We start from the raw sequence: 15,527 nt of genomic DNA, 5'->3' as shown, positions 1-15,527 counted from the left end.
AGTCAGTTTCTGTAATGTCTCACTTACTGTTTAGGTTTGAAGGTGCTAAATCCTCCATCCTATTTTATGGAGATGAGGTTGACCCAATCCATCCATTGTTTTGCAAATGAGGATCATGCAATCTTTTTGGATGTAATATCTCTAGAACTTGGGCTAGTTGGGACCATCCCAGATGGTGCCCTAAGCCTTATAAACAGTTTCTTCTCTAAGCACCACCTATGCTGCAGCTTCTGCCTCTGATTAAATGCTGTTCTATTGTGGTGGCTCAGTAGTGTAAATAGTTTATTGTCCTAGTGAGTGTGTGATTAGGCTGGCTTTGAAGGAAAGCAAAAGAAAATACTTCCATGGAACAATGGTTGTTTAACTGTTTCTGAAATGTTTGGATTGGACATAAACTGAGGCTCTCCTTACAATCCAAGAGATAAGGAGGCACATTGGTTTGCAGGCCATCTGGCATTGGCTTTAGATGCTTACTCAGCCTTTATTATACAAGGGCAGATGAATGTTAGTAGGGCCTATATTTCAAGTCAGTAATAGTTTCCATCTGAGTAGGAGGATGGCCATGATTTACTATTCTGGGCAGTTCTAAACTCTGCTGCTGAGAGGAAGCTCTGCTAACAAATAATTCAAGACTTTGAGACTAATACAAATAAATAAAAAGGATGCCGATGTCTTAACTGGCTGCATGAAAACTGCAAGCTGATGGAAATATTTTAATACTGTGATAAACAGTTGATTGCAATGTGTGCTCAGAGGACTCTGTGGTCACGAACACATGGAAGTGTGTAAAAACAGGGGGCTGAGACCTTTTTGGGACTTGTCTAAAAATAATTGTTCAAATTGATTGTTCACAAAATGAAATTACAAGTCTTGGGACTTATGGTATTGGCATTGACCTGGAATGGAATATAGTATTACTGGAATGAAAAGTCTGTGACGCCTATGAGGTATACTTTGTGAACGGTCATGGTTACAAACAAATGCCAGGAATCAGGTTTCCATCTGTAAATAGTGTGCATTTCTAGCCCCAGTTCTGTCATTCACAGATTGTAAGGCCAGAAGGGGCCATTGTGATCATCTAGTCCAGTGGGTTTCACACATTTTTTTTTTTTTCATTTGTGGATCCTAAAAAGTTTCAAACGGAAGTATGGACCCTTTTGGAAAACTTAGGCATAGTCTGTGGACCCCCCCATGGGTCCGCAGGCCATAGGTTGAAAACAACTGATCTAATCTGAGCACTTGCATAACATAAGTCAGAGCTTCCATGAAATAATTGCTGTTTGAACTAGAGCCTATGTGTTAGAAAAACATCCAATCATGATTTAAAAATTGCCAGTGATGAAGAATCCTCCACAGCCCTTGGTATATTGTTCCACTGCTTAATTACTCTGTTTAGCTGCGCCTTATTTCTAGTCTGAATTTGTCTAGCTTCAGCTTCCAACCATTGTATTTTATATCTATTGTCTGCTAGATTAAAGAGCCCGTTGTCAAATTTTTGTTCCCCATATAGATACCTATAGACTCTGAACCCTTAATCTTCTCTTTAAATAGATTGAGCTCCTTTCTGTCTACCAAAAAAGAAATATTGGGGTGGTGAGGGTCCGCTGCTCAATTAAGGAGGTGAGCTGGTAATGGAAGATAGGAAGGCAGAGTTGCTCAATGCCTACTTTGTCTTATCACAAAAGGTATGTGACTGAATGACTGGTAAAGTTATCATAGACAATAAAGGGGAAGGGTTGCAGATCCGGATAAGAACGTATCCGAGATACTCTGACTAATTTGAGTTCAAGTCAGCAGGGCCTGATGCTATTCACCCCAGGGTGCTGAAGGAATTAGCTGAAGAAATCTTGGAGCCATTCATGGAGGACAGGAGAGATGCTGCAAGACTGGAGAAGGGTTAACATAGTGTCCATCTTTAAAAAGGGGGAAAAGGAGGAGCTGGGGAACTAGAGACCAGTCAGCCGGACTTCGATACCTGGGAAGCTACTAGAGCAATGTCTAAAACATTCAGTTTGCAAGTACCTGGAGGATGAGGGGTGATCACCAGCAGCCAGCATGGATTTACCAAGAACAAATCATGCCAAACCAGCTTGATTTCCTTCTTTGACAGGGTAACTGGTTTGGTGGAGAGGGGGAGTGCGGTGAACATAACATACGTGGACTTCAGCAAGGCTTTTGCCACAGCCCCACATGACATTCTGATAAGTAAGCTGGAGAAATGTGGGCTTGACGGAACTACTATTAAGTGGATACGTGTATAAAAACATCCTCACTGCATTTTCCACTTTTATGCATCCGATGAAGTGAGCTGTAGCTCACGAAAGCTTATGCTCAAATAAATTGGTTAGTCTCTAAGGTGCCACACAAGTACTCCTTTTCTTTTTGCGAATACAGACTAACACGGCTGCTACTCTGAAACAAAGAATAGGCATTAATGGAATGATGTCAGACTGGAAGGAGGACCCAAGTGGGGTTCCACAGGGATCTGTTCTGTGTCTGGTGTGGTTTAACATCTTTATTAATGACCTGAATGTAGGAATATAGAGCATACTGATCACATTTGCAGATAAGACCCAGCCTTGAGGGGAGGGATGGGTGTTTGCCAACTTTTTGGAGGATAGAGCTACAATTCAAAGTGATCTTGATAAATTGGAGAATTGGACTACAGACAAAATGAAATTCAACAAAAACAAATGTAAGGTGCTACATTTGGGGAAGAAAAATCAAATGCACAAATACAGAATGGGGGCTAACTTGCTTGGCAGCAGCACTGCTGAGAAGGATCTGGGAATTCTGGTGGATCAAAACCTCAACATGAGTCAACAATTTGATGCTGTTGCAAAAAAAGGAAATGCAATTTTAGATTGCAATAAGTGGCATAGCATGCAGGTCATGGGAGGTGATCGGACTGCTCTACTCGGTGCTGGTTAGGCCTCAGCTGGAGTACTGTGTCCAATTTTGGTCACCAATTTATAGAAAGGATGTAGAGAAACTAGAAAGGATCCAGAGGGGAGCGACAAAGATGATCAAAGAGATGAAACGAACAAAGGCTGAAGGGACTGGGTATGTTTAGTTTGGAAAAGAAGAGATTAAGGGAGGACATGATAGTAGTCTTCAAATATTTGAAAGGCTGCCATAAAAAAGGTGGAGAAAAGCTGTTCTGTCTTGCCGCAGAGGGCAGGACAAGAGGCAGTGGGTTCAAACTACAGCATAGCGATTTAGATGAAATTTTGGGAAGAACTTCCTAACTGTGAGTACAGTAGGACAATGGAACAGACTGGAAACTCCTTCACTGGAGGTTTTCAAAAAGAGGCTGGATAGCCATCTCTCTTGGATGGTTAGAGACAACAAATTCTGTATCGTGGCAGGGCATTAGATTAGATGAGCCTTGCGGTCCCTTCTAATCCTGTGTTTCTATGATTCTACCACCACAAAGCAGGCTTTCTAATCCTTTAATCATTCTTGTGGCTCTTCTCTGAACTCTCTCCAATTAATTAGCATCCTTCTTGAACTGTGGTTACTAGAAGTGGATGCAATATTCCAATAATGGTCACCCCAGTGCCAAATATAGAGATAATATAACCTCTCTACTGCTCCTTGAGATTACCGTGTATATGCATCCAAGGGTCTCATTAGCCTTTTTGGGTGACACCATTGTACTGGGAGCCCATGTTCAACTTACTATCCATCATGACCCTTAAATTTTTTTTTAGAGTCACTGCTACCCAGGATAGAGTCCCCCATCCTGTGAATCTGGCCTGTGTTCTTTGTTCCTAGATGTATACATTTACATTTGGCCATATTAAAACACAGATTGTTCCCTTGCGACTAGCTTATCAAATGATCCAGATCACTGATGGTAACCTGGCCTCTTTATTATTTACCACTCCAACAGTTTTTGTCATCTGCAAACTTTCAGTGATTTTGTTTTCTTCCAGATCATTGATAAAAATGTGAAATAGGGCCAAGAACCAATCTCTGCAGGGCCCAACTGGAAACATACCTGCTGGAAAATAATTCCCTGTTGACAGTTACATTTTGAGACCTGTCATTTAGTCAGTTTTTAATCCATTTAATGAGAGTTCCATGTTGATTTTGTATCATTCTAGTTTCTTAATCAAAATATTCTGTAGTCATTTGACTTGGTACCACACAAGTCTAAATATATTACTTCAGTAGTATTACTTTTATCAACCAAACTTGTAATCTCATTGAAAAGAAGTTATCAAGTTAATTTGACAGGATTTCTATAAACCCACGTTAATTTGCATTAATTACAGTACTCCCCCTTTAATTCTTTATCGAGTCCCATGTCAGCCAGTCCATTATCTTGCCAGTGATCCATATCTGGCTGACAGGTCTTTAGTTACCTCAGTCATCCTCTTTATTCTTTTTAAATATTGCCACAATATTAGATTTCTTCCCATCTTCTGGAATTCTCCCAGTGCTCCAAGAGTTAAGAACCAACATTTAATGGTCCAGCAAGCTCTTTGGCCAGCTCTCTTAAAACTCTAGGATGCAGGTTATCTGGACCTGTTGATTTAACAATGTCCAACTTTAGCAGGTGCTCTTTGATATCCTCCTCTTAGAAAGGAAAGTGTTTCATCAGCATGATATGTCTGCATCAGATTTTTCCCAAACGCAGTACAGAAATATTTATTAAACACTTGGCTTTTCTGCATTATTGACCGTTTTTCCATTTCCATCTAGGAGTGGACGAATATCATTGTTTTGATTTTTGTTTTGTTTTGTTCGTAATATACTTTTAAACACTCCTTATGGTCCTTAACTCTGCTGCAAGGTATTGGACTTTATAACTGCTTTCTGACTACTCAGTTTTGTGACATGATTTTTGTAATGACTATCCCATAAATTGCTACTTAAAGATTATAATGTCAGAAAACCAATGCATCACATCAGCTTTCAAATGAAAGGATTAAAGTGTTTGTTTATAGCTCTAACTTTTCCTGAGATAGTGGAACTAACCTCAAGAGTCTGCTGAAGTAGAAATAAGGCAAGGTGGTGGCTGAAATTACATCACTTTAAGGTCTGCTATCTTGTTACCTATCAGGGCTCGGACCAATACCAGGGTAAACTTTTAATAAGTGACATAATATGCTTAGGATCTTAAGTTCCATTAGGTGTTTCTGAAAACTTGACCACAAATACTTAAATGCCATAAGCCTTTAAACATGGGACCTGGACCAAATCTTGTTCCTCAATTTTTTTCACTGTCTTGTGATGATAGGCAAGGGACTGGGAGCTAAAAGAAAACAAAAATCTGAAGTTGAAAGGCTTTAAGCTTTATAAAAAAAAATAGCTGTTAAAGCTTTGTACGCTTCAAGGAGCAGTTGTGATCTTTTAACAGCCCAGTGCTGGAAAAGGGGTACTATTATATAAAGGTGTATATTTTGGCTAAACTCTTCAAACTTTCCAGTTCCTGCTTGAACGTAAGTGGGTAAATAGCAGTCTCTTGAAAACATGGGAATATACTGAAGTATCTGTAACACTGCACTCCACTGGCTGGAGTCAGGATTTCTGTGTGTCAGAAGCCATATACTGCTAACAGTTAACAGACTTTCCACAGCTGAAGTAGTAGGGGGGGGCCTCTGTTTTGGTGCAGAAGGATCTGGGTTATGCTGTTGCCATAAAACTATGGTGAGCAGCATAGTGACAATTCTTAAGTCCTATGTGGCCACAGAGTGTTTACAATACTGACTGATATAAGTACCATTTTAGTCAGCCATAATGGGTCTTGTCTGTCATAATGCATAATGACCTCATATTGTTTAGACATATGAACTTTATGATAAATTTTATATGTTGAGTGAATGTGGTGGTTGAACTCTACCTTTGTTGTTACACGTGTACTCATTTTTCCTTCCTTCCACATTTGTCTTATATATGCTTTTTTTAAAAAAAAAACAATAGCTTACTGGATTTTTAAAAAGGGGATAACTAAATCTTTAAAGGAGCATTAACTTTTTGCACAGATTATCCGTGCTTCTAAATGTGGAGCAAATCTAACTGAAGCTAATCTGGATTCAATACTTAACAGTAAATTGTTTAAAAAGTTGAAGTAAACTGAATTGAGTGTATTAGGGGGTTTGAAATGTCCCCATTTAGATACCCCTGTGGTATATGTTTTTATTTCTGTCCAGGCTTGAACACGTTCTTTGGATGGACAGGGCATATGAATGGAACTTTCAATACTTCTGTAGAACAGAACAGTCTAAAAATTAGTCTGAAAAAAACCAGCATTTGAAGATAGACTGTTGAACGATAAAGCTCAACTTTTTCCCCCTTGCCTCTCATTGGTGCATTGCTCTTTAAACTCTTTTAAAATCCAGGAATCCACCCCACAAAGAGGTGTTTGTTTGCTGTGTACCTAAAGAGCTTCTGCAGTAATCCGGGTGGGTTGATTAATATAAATTGTCTGCTGACTCTCACAGAGAACAACATTGAACACTGATCTACATAAGAGGAAAGGATTGGACAATCAATTATCTTATTGAGTCATTAAACTAGGAGCATTGAGATGTTTAGCACTTAATTTATTAGAGCTTTACCTTCCAACATAAATGCTGGGAAGGCGAAAGTTTACTGTCACTAGCCAGGTCTGCTGAGGACAGAAACATGCTGCAGAACCTCTGTGGAAGGGATGAAAAGCAACACTGAGATTTAAGGTACACACCAGAGATTATGTAAAACGTAATCTCCATAGGGGAGGCTGGGTGGCGTCTGCCCAAGAACTAGATTGCCTTGTGTCAGTTGGTTTTGTGCAGCTGAGGATACTGAATTAACTCTTGGCTCTGGAGGAGACACGAGAACAGAATGTAAGGTTAGGCTAATTCTTAGTTGCTAGCCATCTAGTAGCTTTTGTTTTATGCTCTGATTGCAAACACTATATGAAATTTAATGTGGATCATACAGTTAAAACACTTGACTCAGGAGAACTGTGTGGTCTTTAATTTTGTTTTCCAGGCATCTGGGAATTACAACACTGTGAAGGCAGGTAAACACAGTTGCCAGCATCAATCTCCTAGTAGCATTAGATCTCTTACTAAAAATATGATCTTTCTCATTCTTCAGGTTACAGAGGTGCTAAAGCATGGCTGACTTGGATCACAATCTCAGTCTTGCAGATGCTCTGACAGAACCACCAGCAGAAATTGAGGAGGAAGTGAAACGAGACTTCATTGCCACCCTGGAAGCAGAGAAATTTGATGACGTGGTTGGAGAAACAGTGGGTAAAACCGACTATATCCCCCTACTGGATGATGATGATGATGATGCAAAGGCTGAGAGCCAGGAACCAAAAAGCAAGCCCCACACAGACGGTGGTCAGGTAGAAAGTAAGTGTCTATAAGCACCAGACCAAATGGTTGCACCGTATATAAATATTACAGTAAGCAAACAGTGGGCTCCACGGTTTTAGGCCTTTTAAAACTTTTTGTACACCATTTTAAACTAGGCAATATCTAATGATTACACGTTGGGATTGGGAGTGAAAAGGTCTGGATTCTAATCCTTACTCTGCCTCTGTCTTGGTGTTTGATCTTGGAAAAAATCACTTTCCCTCTGCCTTAATTTCTCAGCCTGTAAAATGGGGGTACTTAACAATCCTAACTCCCAGGACCTGGTATTGTGGGGTTTAATGCTTGTAAAGTGCTTTGGCCTCCTCAGATGGAAGGTGCTACACAAGTACTAAATGTTACTACATATGCTAAATATTTTACCCCAAATCCCATAACTGTACAAAGGCGGGGGCGGGGGGGCCGCAATATTATTCTCATTTTCTGTATGGAGAAACTGAGTCACAGAGGGTAAGTCACTCGGCAGTCCTGCCCATAATGTCAGTGGTTAAATGAGGAATAGAATCCACGTTGTCCGACGGTCTTGTGCTCTAACCACTAGGCCATACTGCCTTTCTAGCACTTCAAATTGTGCTTTGCAGACCTTTGGGTGAGGGGAGGAGAAGTTTAGTCTGTTGCTGCAGGAGCACTCTTCACTGACTGTGTTTACAAACAGGCTTGGCATCATTCACTAATGACTTTGAAAATTTACCAGCCCAAATGAAAAGCAGACATCATCTGGTGATTATGGGGGGGAAAATATCTGCTTGTTCCAGATTAATGAGTGAATAGACTTTGTTTTTCTGGCTGAGTTAGAGGAAGGGACTGGGATTCAGGAGCCTTGAATTCTGCTCCTTTACTTGGCCACTGACTCAGCACATAATTTTGGGCTAGTTCCTTAACTTCCCTGTACCTGATTCTGCAATTCTAAAATGGTGCTAAAACCCACCTATGTGAAGCACTTTGTCATCCTCTCATGAAATATGATGTGTAAATAAAAGCAAAATACTCTCTGCCTCTAACGAGGTAACGTCATCATTGTGGAAGAAGATTTACACTAATCTTGGTACTTTATATAGGTGGGCAAAGGGGGTGAATATAAAAGGACTAAAATGGTCATCAGTCAGAACGAGGGATGGTCCTAAAGTCCCCCTCTGGTGTGGCATTGGACTGCATGTAGGAATTTGGTCCACATCATACATTTTATTTTACATTATCTGAAAGTTAGGTACTTCACAATAAAGAACCAAAAAAAGTGCCTGCTCTGAAAAGCTTAGTCTAATATTAGATATGATGTGATGAGTGGGGATAAACGGGGAGGGTGGGATGAGGAAGGATGAAGGCTGTGGCAAAACATCATGTGATTACTCCAATTAGTCATGTACTCCTTTTGGTTTACTTAACAGATTTTTGTAATAGTAGATATTGACTTGTGCATTGTGGGGAAAAAAGTGGGGGTGGGAAAGAACTTTTTCACATTTAGCTTCAAAGATTTAGTTTTAAAGAGGTTTTTCTGCTGGAATCTCTTGAAGTTGGTGTACAGCTACAGCATCCTCTGCCAGAAAGATTCTCCATTAATGTTAAAATAAAAAATTGAAAATTATAATATCACAACAGAAATGTGTGTTGCTTTAAAATGCAAGCCTCTCTTTGAGGATGTGATCTCTTAGGTGTCCATCCCTTGAAGGTTCAGCATGAGAGCTCTTAGTGCTCTATATACAACTTTAGCCACTGAGGCAATTGGCAGTCATCTTACTGGTTTAATTGGCAGTTAAAACCTACATAAGCCACCCAGTAAGAAGACTTATGGACCTGTAAGTGGGAATTGAGCTCGAGTCTCTCTGAACCCCTGTATGCTAACGTGAGCTGCCGGTAGGTCTGTCCCTTTATATGAGGATTTTGTACTATGAACTTTTGGCTTTCTAGAAGGAGATGACATTTTAAATTTTGGCCCAGGATGTGCAATCAATCCTTTTAGTGACTGAATTGAATCTGTTTTTATCTTATTCTAAAACTAACAAGCCAGTTAATATTCGGTATATTCCAGAGGGTTAATACTAATGTTAGCTTCTAAACATGAAGAATTGGATGTTCAAATTGCCTTGGAGTAACTGGCAATGGAAATCATAAGCACTGTAGAATCCCTATCTTTGATGTTGTTTTGATCTCTCCAAAGTAATTGGAGAGCCTGATTACCGTGGGTGCATAAACTAAAGCTTTTTTTATCTTTTTGTCTCTTTGTACATGCTTGGCTGTTAAGGTTTGTCCAACCTCTGCAATCTCAAATGGTGTCAGTTTACTAGAAGCCATTCTTGGCTCTTGATCTCATTATGTGCTACTTTCAGATGGTTGTCTATTTTTTTTTCTTGAAGAGGTGATGGGAGATCAATTTCCTTGTGAAAAAGACCATGGTTTCTCATCAAAGCCACATGTTATGACTGTTAAACAAATCTTGATTTAAAAAATGCTTCTGACAATATATAAGGTAGGGTTGAATATGTGCTACCTGCCACTGAGTAAATCCTGTAGAATAAATCAGATTTAAACTCTGTGCTCTATGAAATGGCCTAGCTGGGAGTGAAACATAAGGCTCTGTTTTAATGTTTGATTGTAATATGAAGCTTTTGAGCACAGAAATTGCTGCATAACATTTAGCAAGAGTTTCACATTCAAAACTCCAGATTGTGACTCCAAAACTGCTTTATCCTTTCCTAAAGGAGGAAATGAACTTTCATGGATCAGACTTTTCAGCTCTCACTTGTTAATTTATTCATGTTAAAATGCCAGGATGTGTTTCGACAGCAGGATCTTTGCTACTGAGATTGACTTTCTTCAGTCAGAAACGAGTTTAGTCATATGTCCTGTCAGGATTCAGCTATTCCATCTCTGCTAAAGTGTTTTTTTTTTTTTCTTTTGTTTTTAAATCCATGAGCCAGATTAGATGAGCTTAACAAACAGTCAGATGGGCCCCAGCATGGACTTGTGTGAACCATCTGAATACTGAGAGATGGGTAAGGGAAGAGAAGGGGTAATGAGAATAGCAGTATAGTCAGATGGGAATTTGTCTCAAAGTGAGACTAAATGTTAATTTTAGAAAACCCTCAAGTGGTGCTTTCCGCTTTGGGATATCAATTCCTAGGAAGTTTTAGAGTATACCTAGCAAGTTGCTGGATATAATTTGGCAAATTCTAGGTAATTCTCTTACTACATTGTGGTCTTTACATAATGCTGGAGGATTGCTTTGGGTGTGTACAAAGCCTTCTGTATGTTTTTGCAGCTGGCTGCTGTGTGTACCTGTTTAATCTCCATCTTTTGGCAGAACTCTCAAACCTTCAGGGCTTTCAGTTGTGATGTAACCCTGAAGGCTGTAGGAGTGAAAATGACATTGAATTGAAGTCTAGATAGCCTGTGAAGACAGTTTTTTAAGCCCTGCATTGTTCTGATTCACCTAAAGTGAGAGAGAGATTATCCTGTTTGGAAAATATTTAAATCCTGTTTTTTCAAATGATAGCCTTTGGGTGGGAGTGGGTGTCAGCTGAGAAGTAAATGTCAGGCTTTAAAACCCCACTGCAGACTGGTATGCTGTCTGCTACTTGCTTCCAAGTACACCATGGTGCTTCAAAACTTGATACTATTGCTACTTTCAGGAGTGGGGCAAGAAAGCTATGCTCTGTTTTACTCTTTTGGGTGTGTATACATTGCAAAAATCATCCCTTTCTCCATCCCAGTCGCAAGCTTGTCTGTCATCCTCGATTCTATGTTCAAGCCCCCAAATGGCCACCAGAGGGCATTGATAGTACTAGACTATGGTAGAGTGGACACAAATTGCTGCATATCTGAGCAGACGTCCCCTCCCTAATAAGAAAACAAAGCACATATCTGGGGCCTGCAAGCTTGAGATCAAACCACAAAATTTCCCTTTCCTTTCCTTCTCTCTTTCTCCACAGTAGCTGTAGGTGCCTTCATTGCAGAAGGCTGCAGGCTTCCTGTAAGTTTTTACATTGCTTTTGCAAAGAAAAATCAAAACCCTGACATTTGAGTTTAAGGACAGCAAATGTTTCATAAGTGCATCCTAAAAGCTGTATATTTAATTGAACTGGGAATTTCCTGAGTCTCAAAATGGGAATCAGAAAAAAATCAGTCAGTCAATGATGTAGACATCTGGATTGTATCTATACTGCTAATATTCTCCATATATACATAATTGATTTTTTTCTAGAGGGCTGGTAAAACCTCTAGCATTAGTAAGAATTGTTACTTCATTGTCTGTAATAATGAAATGTATCCCACAGGATTAAAATGAAAAGCTTTTCATCTGTTTCAGTATTCCAGGCAGCAATTCTTATGTTGCTGTCAGGATCTTGGCAATGAAATTAAATACAGCTGAAAGTACTGCAGGTAATACCTTGATTCTTTAAATGTTCCTACACTGCCTTTTTCCTTTGTACTTTTCATAGTATATATTTTGGGTAATAAAGAAGCATCCAAAACTTTGACTGAAGGGCTGTATTGGCAACTTGACAGGAGGTTGAGGGCAGCACTTAATTTGCATGAAGGACAGCTGATTTTAGCTGCCCCCCTACATCGGCAAAGCTGCAGAAACTGTAGGTGTAGCACAGAGTGCTCAGTCTTGATACAGGCATACGGCCTGCTGCTGGTGATCTCTGTGATGCGTATTAAAGATGAAGATTGTTGCAAACTATGCTGTAGAACTCCACAGGTCCTGTATTAGATCGACAGCTAATAAATGTGCTTTTTCTTAGGAGAGAGAAGAAAAAGTGCCTTAAATATTGTCTTAGAAATCTAGACATGATACTCCAGTTTCTCTAGCATGTTATAAAATGAAGGCGGTAGAGGGCTTATTTCCGACTTGGAGACGTTAATATTAATGCTGCTACAGTGCACAAAGCAAAACGAGGAAGTTCTAGCACAATTGTTACATTGGCTAGCATCACGCAGTTGTTTTAAACGTCATTTAGAAGAGCACAATGTGGGAGACCCCAAATAGTTTTCTGTATTTAATCCTGTTGTGATTGTTTTCTTAGTAGGTAGAGAGACAAAGTGGGTGAAATAATACTTTTACTGGACCAACTTCTGATATTACCCACCTGATGTGGTCAGAGCAGCTATCCAAGAGTCATAGAATCGTAGGACTGGAAGTGACCCTTGAGAGGTATCTAGTTCAGTCCCCTGCACTCATGGCAGGACTAAGTATTATCTAGAAACCGCCTTAGCAGCAACATTTTGAATGAACTTGAGGGGGCAAGGTTGTAGCAGTTAAGACCTGAGATGAGAGTTTTCATGGTGTTGAGAGTTGACAGTGTAGGTTAAAGCCAATTATAGGGGACACTAGTTCTCTGAGGTTTAGGATCCAATTAAATGTATTGCAGAAAATGCATTTTTAAAAATTATACTTTTTTGTGGTTCAGTTTTTGATAAACTATAACAATTCAGTGGGATCTAAGTGGGAGTATTCTATTATTAAAACTTGACTACATCCATTTTGCTGTGAAAATTCACAGGTACAAGGCATATCATGTATAATCTAAATGTTTGGCACTTTCATTGCTATTGTCATATGACCAAGGGCAAAAACTCACATGCATATTTGCATGTACCTGATGCTAGCAACACTGCGCCTATACTTGTGTTTTTATTAAAGTCAAGTGATAGTTAACGATTTTAAGCCCTTGATCCTGGAGGCATGTGATTAAATGAGTGTCTTGGTTTTCATTTAAAATAAAAAAAAGTTAGTCCTCCTGGTTGCATATGAAAATGTGACCCAAGTATATCCAAAAGAGTCACACCAGAAGGCAAATAAAAATCCTCAAATTAATAATTTTCTTAAATCTCATAATCTTTTAAACCAATATAATAATTTGGGGGGGCCTATTTTTTTTTTTAAATTGAAGTGGTCAGTACTGGAGATGCACAAGTAAAGGTAGCCTCTATGTAGTTTTAAGTCCGCTGTTCTGATGTGGATTCTAGCTAAGTGACTATGCACAACTCTGTTTATGTACATGTTTGGGTTGTATTATTCTCAATTGTGCTTTGTGTCACGGTTTCTATTCATTATCTGGCATAACCAACCAATCTGCACATCTAATTGTTCTAAGAGTAATAAAATATATTAATGGGCTTATCTGAAAGTCTTTCTTTCGACCCTCTTGCCTTCTCACCCAAGTAAACTGCTTGTGTGATGGTGAATTAAAATGTGTTCAAAACAGTGTTGCTGTGCTTACATATAGAATCATAGAATATCAGGATTGGAAGGGACCTCAGGAGGTCATCTAGTCCAACCCCCTGCTCAAAAGCAGGACCCATCCCCAATTAAATCATCCCAGCCAAGGCTTTGTCAAGCCTGACCTTAAAAACTTCTAAGGAAGGAGATTCCACCACCTCCCTAGGCAACGCATTCCAGTGTTTCACCACCCTCCTAGTGAAAAAGTTTTTCTTAATATCCAACCTAAACCTCCCCCACTGCAACTTGAGACCATTACTCCTTGTCCTGTCCTCTTCTACCACTGACAATAGTCTAGAACCATCCTCTCTGGAACTACCTCTCAGGTAGTTGAAAGCAGCTATCAAATCCCCCCCTCATTCTTTTCTTCTGCAGACTAAACAATCCCAGGTCCCTCAGCCTCTCCTCATAAGTCATGTGTTCCAGACCCCTAATAATTTTTGTTGCCCTTCGCTGGACTCTCTCCAATTTATCCATATCCTTCTTGTAGTGTGGGGCCCAAAACTGGACACAGTACTCCAGATGAGGCCTCACCAATGTCGAATAGAGGGGGACGATCACGTCCCTCGATCTGCTCGCTATGCCCCTACTTATACATCCCAAAATGCCATTGGCCTTCTTGGCAACAAGGGCACACTGCTGACTCATATCCAGCTTCTCGTCCACTGTCACCCCAGGTCCTTTTCCGCAGAACTGCTGCCTAGCCATTCGGTCCCTAGCCTGTAGCTGTACATTGGGTTCTTCCGTCCTAAGTGCAGGACCCTGCACTTATCCTTATTGAACCTCATCAGATTTCTTTTGGCCCAATCCTCCAATTTGTCTAGGTCCCTCTGTATCCTATCCCTGCCCTCCAGTGTATCTACCACTCCTCCCAGTTTAGTATCATCCGCAAATTTGCTGAGAGTGCAATCCACACCATCCTCCAGATCATTTATGAAGATATTGAACAAAACCGGCCCCAGGACTGACCCCTGGTGCACTCCACTTGACACAGGCTGCCAACTAGACATGGAGCCATTGATCACTACCAGTTGAGCCCGACAATCTTGCCAACTTTCTACCCACCTTATAGTGCATTCATCCAGCCCATACTTCTTTAACTTGCTGACAAGAATACTGTGGGAGACCGTGTGGTGTACCATGCCAAGCCATTAATGTGGAGATTGTTTAATATATTGGCCCTGTCCATTTTGCTTGAGATTATCTGGTTTAGTGGACGCTTTCTTAAATTTGTTTACATAAAGGCAATCCTTTGCACTGGCCAGATGCAAGTAGTATCTTGTGATTCTGACAAGGATTATGGAGTTCGGATGTCTTGATGTGTTTGACTCTTAAATAGTTCAGATTATAATGATAGTGGGGTTGGTCTTAAAAAAGATTATTGGGAATTTGTATACCGCATTTCATATAGCTGAAATAGAAGTATATATTCAGCTCCAAGGCCTTTTTACCAAAACACACCTGGTAATAACAGTACATTTATACCCAGTGATGAGCTGCCAAAATCTTAACAATGGATTCCCTCCTCACCCCACGAGGGGGTCTTTGCCCACCCCCGCGACTCCTGCCCCATCCAACCCCCCGCCCCTCCCCCCCCAACTGCCCCCAGAACCGGGCAGGAGGGTCTCATGGGCCACCGTAGTGGGTGCCTACCCTGCCCCTAAGAGTCAGAGGCACCTGCTGGGGGGCGAGGTGGGGAGTCCCGGAGGTGCTTACCTGGGGCAGCTCCCAGGAAGCATCCAGCAGGTCCCTCTGGCTCCAGGGCTGGAGTACCCACAGGGAAAATTTGGTGGATGTAGAGCACCCACCGGCAGCTCCCCACCCTGCGCCTGGCCCCAGATCACCTCACCTCTGCTCCGCCTCCTCTGGTGAACGCGCTGCCCTGCTCTGCTTCTCCGCCCCCTCCCCCAGCTTCCCGCGAATCAGCTGTT

The 15,527-nt window shown here is 40.7% G+C and overlaps 1 protein-coding gene across 1 annotated transcript in view; it reads left to right on the top strand.

Annotated features, from left to right (window-relative positions):
- MAP4 (microtubule associated protein 4) overlaps positions 1 to 15,527 on the top strand; it is a 286,817-nt gene that overhangs the window by 92,081 nt on the left and 179,209 nt on the right. Inside the window, exon 3 of the mRNA XM_077808533.1 lies at positions 7,093 to 7,355. Coding sequence (XP_077664659.1) covers positions 7,112 to 7,355 — 244 coding nt within the window. The 5' untranslated portion in view covers positions 7,093 to 7,111. The remainder of the gene's footprint in view (positions 1 to 7,092; positions 7,356 to 15,527) is intronic.

The sequence above is a fragment of the Eretmochelys imbricata genome, chromosome 2, assembly GCF_965152235.1.
Source record: "Eretmochelys imbricata isolate rEreImb1 chromosome 2, rEreImb1.hap1, whole genome shotgun sequence".
Classification (NCBI taxonomy): domain Eukaryota; kingdom Metazoa; phylum Chordata; order Testudines; family Cheloniidae; genus Eretmochelys; species Eretmochelys imbricata.
This window is presented reverse-complemented; position numbering and strand designations above follow the sequence as displayed.